Raw genomic sequence first — 11279 nt, 5'->3', positions numbered from 1 at the left:
GCTACAAGCATGATGCGTGGTCATGGAATACTTTTTACAAATTTCTTTGACTTTTTTGCTCAGTTGGTCCCTCTATTATACCCCAAATCGCTACTTTGGTCCCTCGGTTTTTAATTTAGCAATCAGCGTCCCTTAATTATTTTAATTTTGCAATTCGAGTCCCTCCGTCAAATTTTTGTTAAAAAGGTCCGTTAACCCTTGTCATGTGCAATGCATGTGAGGGTATAATCGTCTTTTTACTCTTTTATTCACTAAAAACAAGGGACCACTGACGCAAAAAATTCTTATTTTTTAATTTATAAATTTATGATAGAGGAACCTAGAAAGCTACTGCCAATTCCTTCTACATTCTTTTATAATAAACATAAACAAACGGTTCGTCTGCTTGTGCATAGATTGGTGATTTGAAGATGGGGAGGTGGATCCATTCTTATATTGATAGGAGTTGGCATATGAAGAACAAAGAACAAACGGTTCGTTTAAATAATGCATTATTGAACATGCATGCTGGTTGTGGTGTTATTGATGATGCATATGAGTTGTTTAATATTATGCCATTAAGAAGCACTGTTTCATGGACCACACCATGATTTCAGGTTTTGAAAAACAAGGCCGTGGTGAAGACGCTTTAAGTGTCTTCCAATGGATGGAAAAAGCAACAGATAATAGTACAAAACCTGATGCTATAACTATGTTAGTTGTCTTGCTTCTAACAAAAGCTAGCTACTTTAAGTCTTGATGATGATAAAGCTGTTGCTTATTTGGTACTCATGTCAAACGTGTATGCTGGTGCTAAGAGGTGGAAAGATGTTGCGAATGTGAGAGAAAAGATGGTTCGGTTGGCATTGAAAAAGTCGCCTGGAAGAAGTTGGGTACAGATAGGTGGGTCGGTTCAAGAGTTCTTGGCAGGTGATATGAATGTATATGAGAATGTTCTTAATCGTATCAATTAGTCGGGTCTGATGATGGTGGGTTTCAAATTATAAGAATTTTTAAGACTTTTTAAGGGGTTTTGGAAAGTGGTTTCACGCCAAACATAAATTATCATATGGTTTTATGTTTATCTACATCAGATTCATATATGCCGTATTTGTTTGATTTAATACTTGGTGATGAAAAGTACTGTATTAGTCATAAATGGGTTGTAAACGTAAATGGGTCGAATTTGTTTGATTTAATTTATGAATCTAAGTTTGTTTTATGAATCTAAAGATGTTGTTGGGTTTGATTTGGTTCTAAATTTGTTTGATTTAGATGAAGATGAATTTATGGGTTTGATGTTTTAATGAAAATTAAAAAAGATAATTTGCACCAGTGGTCTCTCGTTTTTGTGAAGAAGATGAAGAAGGGTAAAAAGACGAATTTACCCTCACATGCAAGGCACATGGCATGACTTAACGGACTTATTTAACTGAATTTAGACGGAGAGACTTGAATTGCAAAATTAAAATAATTAAGGGACGCTGATTGCCAAATTAAAAATCGAGGGACCAAAGTAGCGATTTAGGGTATAATAGAGTGACCAACGGAGAAAAAAGTCAATTTCTTTACCATTTTTACAAATCTCTCTCTAATTTTAATTTATTATATTCTAAATACCAATCAAATTTTAACACACCACCATCAAATTTCTTACAAAAAATCCCCTATTATAACTTCCCCTTCTCATGTCATGAACATGTCAGCAACAATGCAAAAAATACGTCTTATCTGTTCCAACTAAACATCACCATTACCATTAGCAATGGTCTAACATATCCAAGTAAAATAAAGAGCTCGATAATTTTTTATAGCTATTTTAAAAAAAAAAAAAAAAAAAAAACAAAAAACAAAATTACCAAAAATGAGACGAAGTGAAGTGAATATCTGGTATTTTCACAGCATTAATGTTGACGTGCTTCCAACAAAAGATAACGGAAAATTCATATTCATATTTTTATTCCAAGAAAAGAAAAAAAAAAAAAGGTTTAAAAACAGTAAAATTCGAAAAGAGCAAGATCGGTAGGAGGGAGGGAGGGAGGGAGGGAGAGATCTAAAAAATATACCCAAAAAGTTATACACACCGGCTCTCCCCTCCGATCTAATCGGGTCCTGCTATTTCAATTAGGGTTTATGTTTCTTTTATTGATATTACTTTGTATGTATATGTATATATAAATCCCTAATTAGGTCGGTTCTTGTTGTATTGTTGTTATCAATTAAAATGACTTCCGATCAGATATTGCCTAATTCCACCGTTTCATCTAAAAAGCAACAACATTTGGAAGCTGGAAAGAAGCGGGTATGTATTATCAATTCTTAATTAAACTAAACGCATTATAGGTTTTTTTTTGAAAGGCAGAACGCATTATAGGTTACTTTTTTTTTTGTTCTAAATTGTGAATGTACGCTATTATTTTTTTTTTTTTTTATCTTGTGATGTCTGATTATGTTATTTTGTAAATTGTTTTTTTTGCTTAATTTTGGTATTAATTACGGAGTAGTTTGTAATTAGAGTTATGGGTGTGAAATGGTGGGAGCTTTAAAATTTGGTTATTTTGGTGTACACATTCTATGATGCATGATCATGGTGCATTGCTGTGTATGTTGGTGTGTTGAAAACTATGCGACGAAATTGGTTTGCATATTGAAGTATTCGTCCAAATGCTAAAGTTTAGATTGCAATGAAGTGTTCAAGTACTGATTCAAGCTTATTGGTTCTTGAATTTTTAAATACTCTTATCTTATTCGGTAAATTCATTTCACTGGAAACTTTGTCGACACTCTTATTTTTATGTAGGGGTCAAATAACAAATACTCCGAGTTTTAGATAATCTTTTTTTATTCTCTCATTAACAATTTGATATTTATTCAATGGTCTATGGTTTATGCTTTATTTTCTTTTACAGCTGGAGGAGTTTCGTAAGAAGAAAGCAGCAGCCAAAAATATTGCATCAAGTAATTCTGTCCACACTGCTAACGGAGATGTACACGAGGCGAAATCTTTAGTTTCTGAGACTATTCTGGCACCAGATGTCACATCAGATTCAGGTTCTCAAGCTGGAAATAATGAAAAGAAAACAATAGATGTTCATGAAGATGAGCCCTATATGAATCATATTATAAACAGTTTCAATAAACCTTCTGCAACTTTAGGGCAGACATATTCAACTGCTGGAAAGTTGGACTTTGAAAAGAGTAAAGTGCTTGATAATCCTGAAGAGAATGTTGATAACTATTCCAATCATTTTAGTAGGACGAAGCTGAAACATGCCCCTAAAAGTAGTAATAGTAACGAAGATCATTTAAAGGATTATAGCTATAGCTATAGCTATCCAAAACCTGTTACCACTCAAGTTTCAGTTACTAAGTCTTCTCCTGAGAGATCTCTTGGTACTTCAAATTCTAACAACTTAAGTCACCATGATCAACCAGCAAATGGCCCAACATACAGAGGTAATATATATGTTTCTTTCCTTTTTATGGTAAATGGTAAATGCTAAATTTAGAGGTGTTAGTTTTGACCAATATACTTATACAGCGTTAATTTAAGAAGGTAAAAAGTAGCTCTAAAATGGCTTGAATGGGTCAAACAGATCAAAAGTTTCGTAAAGCATTTTTGATGAATAAAAATTCCAAAATCACTTTTTATTCACAAGAAATTGTTTATTTTTGGGATAACATGATTACTAACTTTATAAAATGTTACATCTACTTGGGGACAAAAAGTGTTTCATGCTAACCCAGCCTAATTCGTAATAAAGCTACTAATTTCGACCCATTTCCTTTACTATTATGACTCCCTAATTTTGTCATTTTTAGTAATTTACTTATACTCCGTAACATTTACTCTTACCATTTTTTCAACTTTCAGATTCTTCCTCTGAATCTGAAGCTAGGAAATCTATACAAGGTATGTTGGCGAATCGTTATCCTCCAATATCTGAGAACAACATGAACCATTTCAGTAACCCAAGCGATGAAAGTAGCTTGTCTTTATGGACACATGAGTCTGTATCAACAAGCTTCAGATCTGAAGCTATACCATCGAACAGTCAGACGTCCATGTCACCAGGTTTAGCTGGAAGATCTCGTCCATCTTTCCTGGATTCTATCACCGTGTCTATAAATTCTTCAAATTCTTTTTCAGATGTAGAAACAGATAAATCTAATCATTTCAGTTCAAAAGTTTACCCTGTGGATGCTCCTGTTTCATCATGTAATACCCAAAGTTTTACGAACTCTTCGGTAGCTAATGTCCCTGACCCATTTAGTCAGGGTAGGAATGAACTTGACATCGATAGGATGAGCGATTATAAGTCTACTAAACAGAATGAAGATTTTGCTGCTTTAGAACAGGTTTTATTTCTTTCAGTAGCTCTTATCACCTGATCTGCAGTTATGCATATTGTTTGGAATGTTATTAACATTACTATTTTCATTATTTTATGCATTACTTAAATCCCTTGGTTTATTTTACTTGTTAAATTTCATGAAGCTGCAGACTATGTATGTGTGCTTGCAGTTACCTTATTTTTTTTTTTTTTTTTTTTTTTTTTTTCTTCGTTTCCTTGAGCAGCATATTGAAGACCTGACACAAGAAAAGTTCTCTTTGCTATGAGCTTTGGAGGCTTCTCGAGTTCTTGCAGAGTCTTTAGCTACCGAGAACTCAGCACTCACCGATACATATAACCAACAGGTGGTAAATTTAGCCGTGACATTTTTTTTACAGCCCCCTGTCGATTTGCAAGCATTACTTCATCTAAAGAAAGCTCATTAATTTTTATTTCTTTCTATTTTTTTTTTTCCTTATAGGGAGGTGTTGTAAACCAATTAAAGGCTGATATGGAGAGATTGCAGGAAGAAATTAAGGCTCAGTTGGTCAGTATCTAATTAAATGGAACTGAATTTTCAAGTTGAATATATTTTGTAAATCGGTTAGCACATGTTTTATGTGACTACTAGGTGGAACTTGAGGCTATGAGGACCGAGTATGGGAATGCTCAGTTAGAATGTAGTGCAGCTGATGAACGTGCCAAGTTGTTAGCGTCTGAAGTTATTGGTTTAGAAGATAAGGTACTATACACCCATGGTATTATATTAACGTACAGGCAAAATGGGCACCAGTCGAAATGTATAGTTGCATTGGTACTGGTCCAAATGGGTAGGTTTTGGTTTACCCTGAACATCTCTTGTGCATGACATGATACAAAGAGCAATAGAAATGGACAACATGGTGAAATGCTTAAGGAGGTTTTAGGCGTTGAAAACACACTCTGCGTGATGTTTGACCATTTAATTCATTTTTGAGCTAATTATTTCTTGTTCTATTAGATGTAAAACATAACCTGAATCAATCCATACATACATGAATCGGTTGACATTGATACCTCTTTACTTTTTTGATTTATCAAGGTTTTTAGGACTCTTAACAATTGAAAATAGTGCAGTTCCAGGATTTAGCATTTTACTTGAATATGCATGCCTTTTCTGTATAGATATATTTCCTAGTAATAAATAATGCCCGTTTATTTCTCTGGGCCGTCTATTTCATTTCCTTAGTGGTGGTTATTTAGATCCATTTTTCTTTTGTAGGCACTCAGACTTAGGTCTAACGAGCTGAAACTGGAGAGACAAATGGAGAGCTTAGAGGCTGAAATGTCCTCACAGAAGTACGGTCTGAGCTTATGACTTCAAAGTACTATTCTATTATTGTTACTTTAGTATTTACATATTTTTTAATAATATTAGTTGAAGAGAAATAACTACAACATTGTTTGATGAGTCAGGAGTAAAGTAAAGTAATATCTTATTTTTCATTCCTAATTAAAATCATCAGATATTGTTTTCTAGTCACTGTTTTGCTATTTGATGGTTGAAAGTTTATATTTTTAAAACATATAGGAGAAGAGTATCTAGCCTGGAAAAAGAGCGCCAAGATCTACAGTCCACTATCGAAGCTTTACAGGAAGGTATGCATTTATTATTTTATATACCTTCGTTACCGATTTCTGTTGCATGGATCATCCAGCAATGAAACAGATAAAGCGCACAATTTTTCATCAAAAGTTGGCATATTGACCTGATTTTCTAGTTTTTTTTCGTCTAGAGAAAAAATTATTGCAATCCAAGTTGCGAAAGGCACCTGCAATTGGGAATTCGGTGGATTCTAAGAAGAGTTCTACCACTAGAAAGGAAGCATCAACTTTTACAGGCGACCTTGGTATGTGATAAGTGCGATACTCATGTTTTTCTTCATGAAATCGGCATATATTTTATGTTATCAGTGTATCAAGTACAAAAGAAAAATGATGCTACAATACTGAATAAATTTTCAAAATTGATAACGGAAAAAGATCTTTTAAGGTAATATATATTCTATATTATTATAGAGAACTTCTTTTTGCCTAAATTATACATATTGATGTTGTTCTTGATTCAGTAGATGAAAGTGAAGATGCGTTACCTGGTACCGCGAACCTACAAGCTACTATTGGTGAAAGTGATGCCTTTGGTTCAGTAAGTAGGGATTTTGGTGTTGACATTACATTTTCAAATATACCGCAAGATCAGATGAGAACGATCCATAGTATTAGCACATTAATCTCCGAGGTAGCTTCTCTATACCTTGAAAAACATCTTATTTATACACAAACATACATCTTAATTAATTGATCACATTTGTTTTGTATTAGTTGTCATTGGAAAAAGAAGAGTTGACACAAGCGTTGTCAACTGAATTTTCCTTAAGTTCCAAGTTGAAGGTAAGTTGTAAGTTGTAAACTCATAATATTGTCGAGATTATATTTGTTGGCGTTTTGTACTTCACGATAACGATATTTATATATTCAATTTTCGTTATGAAGGATTTGAATAGAGAATTATCACAGAAACTTGAAGTTCAAACACAAGGATTAGAGTTGTTAATTTCTCAGAGTATGGCGAATGATAATAATAATAATAATAATAATAATATACCGCAAAGGAATTCTCCTCCTCGTCCTGTCATTGACAACACTCCGTACGCTGATGAAGGTGACGAGGTACATAGACGATGTCCTATCAAAACATTTTGCTACATTAGGTGGCTATTTCGACCCATCTACATATGGTCGGTTCGGGTTATGGGTAAATTAGAAAAGAAAAACAGTATCTTTAAAGGCCGGAGATTGGTCTAAACTTTACCAGACATTATTTTAAATGGTTGAACACAAGTGTGGGTCAACTAGTATGACCCACGCCTACAAATGACCCCTTTTGTTTTCTTGTCCAACCGGTATGATACCCATTTTGCCACCTCCAATAACTTTATTAATTTTGCGTAGGTGGTGGAAAGAGTTTTAGGATGGATAATGAAGCTTTTTCCTGGAGGGCCATCAAAGCGACAAACTAAGCATCTTTGAGTCTCGACAACTCAAAGATGTGGTCACTATAGTTTTGACATGTGACGGTCAACAACTGTTTTCCGTTGGTGATAATCATTGGAGATGCATCTTCATCTCCTTGGGAAATATTGACAAAATACAGTGTTTTCATGTAGCTGTGGATAGATGTTGGAATGCAAAGAAAGTATTCTGGCACCTAAAGATGATTGTAAAGTAATTTTTCTTTAACAAATATATTGTTTTTTTTAAGAATTAAATTTGTTTTCTTTGTTGGTTTACACAGCAAAGGTAATTTCGGTATGTTTATAATGTGATGTCACTTTTTTTTTTTTTTTTTTTTTTTGGCAAAAATAACGAAAACTCATATAGAAACGAGGTTGTTTTCCAAAAGAAAACGCCCTCAACAGAGAAGACAAAGAACGGGCGAAACGGGGAAGCTCGCACCTAGAAAACAATCATCTAAACGAAAACTATCTATAAACGAGCCTCCCTAACAACCCGAAAACCTTAAAACAAACTAACCAATACTAAATCAAATACTACACAAAAATACCAACAAACAATCAAGATGAGTCACTTATCTTGATTGTTTTTAAGGTTATCATTGTTCTGTTAGAAATTCACTTATTCTTTTATATTTCGGAAACACAGATCATTCATAAAGTTCTACGATGGTAATGTCAAATTAGATGTAATGTATTGCTTTTTCCTGAATCGTAGTAATGGCGAAAGCTTTTTCTATGTGAGAGAGGACGTTTCAGCGGGTATGGTTGAGTTCTTGTGGTATGGTTTGTTATTTGTTTCATTTGTGGGGATGCTTTTTGTTGTCTTGAGTTTTCGGGGCTTTACAGTGTTAAAATGTAACATTTAAATTTCTGAATGAATGTACACAGAGGGATCGGCATAAATAAATAGCTTAAGATTCTAAAATAAACCTAATGAGATTACATGAATAAATGACCCTTATAGTAGATGGGCTGAATACATAATATGGACTCAGTAAATAAATGCCTCCAGTAGCTGCCATTGGTGGTTGTCTAGCGGCCGTTAGTGGCTAACGACTGGTTTTGTTGATGACGGCCCTAATGATAGTTGGTAATTTAAAATGGTGTTGGTGGTTAGTGGTTGTTTGGTTGTCACTTGTGGTCGCACAACGGTTGTTGGTGGTGGCTGCTGTTGGATTGCTAGAGTATGGGGTTTGTATATGTTCTTAGAAAATTAGTAAAAATGATTGGTTCCTTTACGGTTTGATTAAGAATTTGGATTCGTTCGGTTGCCGTAAGTTTGGTTCTTTCATTCTATTTTTCCCGTCGGTGGGTCTTTTGTGAGCTTGATGTTGTTACCGGCGTTGACTTAGTTGACTTCGGTAAATAGGTCCGGGTTATGTGTTCTTGAGTTGCCCAGTGATTGATTTGAGTTTGCGGTCTCTGCGGGTTGAAGATACAGTGTTGAATACGGGCTCGGGTTTATGAGTTGCCCAGTGATTGATTTGAGTTTGCGGTCTCTGCGGGTTGAAGATACAGTGTTGAATACGGGCTCGGGTTTATGTGTATGTTTGTAAACTTAGGCTTGGTGGTTTTATTTTTATGTATTCTCAACTATAATTCCAACATTTCTCGCTTTGTTAATGTAGTCATTCATATTATTTAGAATGAAGTTTAGAACGAATGAATAGAGCGAGAGTCACTATATTTTGATCGTGGACCAATTACTTTCACCGGATCTTCGGGTCTACTATATATATACATATTAATATTTTCGGGAAAAAAGATAGAACATAGCGAAAATTATTTATCGAGTGCATATTAATTATTTATTGAGTCCATATTATATGTTAGGATCTTGGGCTACTTATGTCAATCCCTGTGTACATATTCATTCATTTAGAAATCTAAATGTTAACGGTTTAACATTGAGTAATAGTTCTTTAATAGGCTCTTAACTCTTTGTTTGTTTGGTAGTTTTTTAGCGTTCGGCTCTAGCCCCATTTAGGCTCGGCTATCGTTAGCTAGATTTAGATCTAGTTGTTGGTTGTTAGCTAGAGCTATCGTTAGCTAGAGCATTCTTGTTTTGGATGTTGGTTGTTTTGGTTGAAGTTTTCATTCATTCATCTTTCTATGAACACACCTAGTTATTTACAGAAATTTTTTTTTTTTTTTATTTTTTTTTTTTATTTTTTCAAAAGGAGACGAGCACGTTCAGTCAAAGATAATACACTGCAACACTTAAAATAGCAGTCGGTAATTTATTCATACATTATGTACACAGATTACATCATATACTATATATATTATTATCCTTCATACTTGAAAACAGTTGGTACACCACTTTCATCTTCATTAGCTACCAGTCCTCAAAACTTGCTAACCACTTTTTTAGATCTTTGCTGCCATCTTCAAGCATTCACAATCATTCCACCTGCCACCAAAAGGAAAAAAAAAAAAAAAAAAAATACGACTAATTACTACAAAATACACCAAGAAAAAAATTAAAAAGTAATTTGTTAATTACTGTAATTAGTGACCAAATTTGTACCATTAGGGTGTAGGACTTGGCCTGTATAGTAAGAGGAGTCCTCACAAGCCAGAAACACAAACGATGGCGCGATTTCACACGGCTGCCCTGCTCGATTCATCGGGCACTCTGACCCGAACTTGGACGTCTTCTCCTCTTGAAAAGATGCTGGAATCAGCGGGGTCCACACCGGCCCAGGTGCTATTCCATTTACCCGAATATTTTTGGGTGCTAATTGCAATGCTAGAGCTCTAATGAAAGACACAATTGCTCCCTTTGTTGAAGTGTAATCCAACAACGTTGTATTACCTTTATAGGCATTCACTGATGTTGTACAAATTATGCTGCTTCCTTCTTTCATGTGCTTCAATGCATGCCTAAATATATTATATAACACATAAAAAAAATCAAAGTTAAAATCAAAAAATAAAGTCAAACAGAACAAAAAAAATACTAAAAAACAAATAAATGTGTCATTTTTTTACCTAGTCAAGAAAAAGTGGGAGTAAATATTGGTCCTAAACACCCGATCAAGCCAATTTTCATCGATTTCTTCAACGGAACGAGATTGGTACTGCTCGGCTGCATTGTTGATCAAGATATCGATACGTCCGTACCGTCCAACGACTTCATCAACCACCGATTTACAGTTGTTATCATACCCTAAATCAGTTGGTATTGCAATTGGATCTTGTGAGTCTTTCACTTTAGCTTGTTTAATCATCTTCAAAGTATCTGCTGCATCTTTGTCTTCTTGACCCTTAACATAAGTGAAAGCAATAGTTGCTCCTTCTTTAGCATAGCAGTAGCAAACTGCCCGCCCTATGCCCGAATCTCCTCCGGTCACTAAGGCCACTTTACCCTAAATTAATGCATTAATATTATTTTACAACACCAGTTAATCAATCGATCAACCTATTTACTTATTTATTTATTTATATTATAATGCAAACTCAAAATTGCATAAAATCAAAAAAAAGAAATCAATTACTCTGAGTTTATCGGCAGGTTTGTAATTAGGGTTGATAAACTGTGGGGTTGGATCCATGACATGTTCTTTTCCTGGTTGCCTTTCTTGTCTCTGTGGTGGAAACTGTTGTGCCATTTTTCTTTTTAGAAATATAAACGAAATAATTATTATTTTATTATTATCAAACTCAAATTTGGATGGATAAAACAGAATGATCGATCGATGGAGTGAAAGGGGTTTGTATGATCGTCATGGATTTTAAAGAGGCAGTGGGTGATGAAAGTGACACGTGGAAGTACACGTGTATTGTTATTGTATGATGATGTTTATGATGTGCACATAGGTGTCACTCTCCTTGTGTCCCACGTGTCAGTAGAGAGTACCTGTAGATGCTGACTGCCACCTGTATCTTATTACTTTTACTTCGGATT

General features: G+C 34.5%; 2 protein-coding genes across 2 annotated transcripts; one reads left to right on the top strand and one right to left on the bottom strand.

The window, feature by feature from the left end:
- Positions 1 to 2023: 2023 nt before the first annotated feature.
- LOC139903980 (protein BLISTER-like) lies at positions 2024 to 7657 on the top strand. The gene is given in 14 exon segments (XM_071885914.1): positions 2024 to 2281; positions 2889 to 3435; positions 3854 to 4054; positions 4130 to 4338; positions 4559 to 4678; positions 4795 to 4860; positions 4945 to 5055; positions 5575 to 5651; positions 5884 to 5951; positions 6089 to 6202; positions 6422 to 6591; positions 6675 to 6743; positions 6846 to 7022; positions 7305 to 7657. Coding segments are annotated over 14 exon segments (2085 nt in total). The 5' UTR covers positions 2024 to 2203; the 3' UTR covers positions 7383 to 7657.
- Positions 7658 to 9607: 1950 nt separating this feature from the next.
- Positions 9608 to 10983, bottom strand: LOC139903979 (NADPH-dependent aldehyde reductase 1, chloroplastic-like). Its single transcript, XM_071885913.1, has 4 exons — positions 10870 to 10983; positions 10364 to 10740; positions 9900 to 10255; positions 9608 to 9782 (listed from the first exon to the last, which is right to left on the bottom strand). Exons 1-4 carry the CDS (start codon positions 10981 to 10983, stop codon positions 9760 to 9762), a joined length of 870 nt encoding a protein of 289 aa, XP_071742014.1. The 3' UTR covers positions 9608 to 9759.
- Between the last annotated feature and the right edge of the window lie 296 nt (positions 10984 to 11279).

The sequence above is a fragment of the Rutidosis leptorrhynchoides genome, chromosome 4, assembly GCF_046630445.1.
Source record: "Rutidosis leptorrhynchoides isolate AG116_Rl617_1_P2 chromosome 4, CSIRO_AGI_Rlap_v1, whole genome shotgun sequence".
Lineage (NCBI taxonomy): Eukaryota > Viridiplantae > Streptophyta > Magnoliopsida > Asterales > Asteraceae > Rutidosis > Rutidosis leptorrhynchoides.
This window is presented reverse-complemented; position numbering and strand designations above follow the sequence as displayed.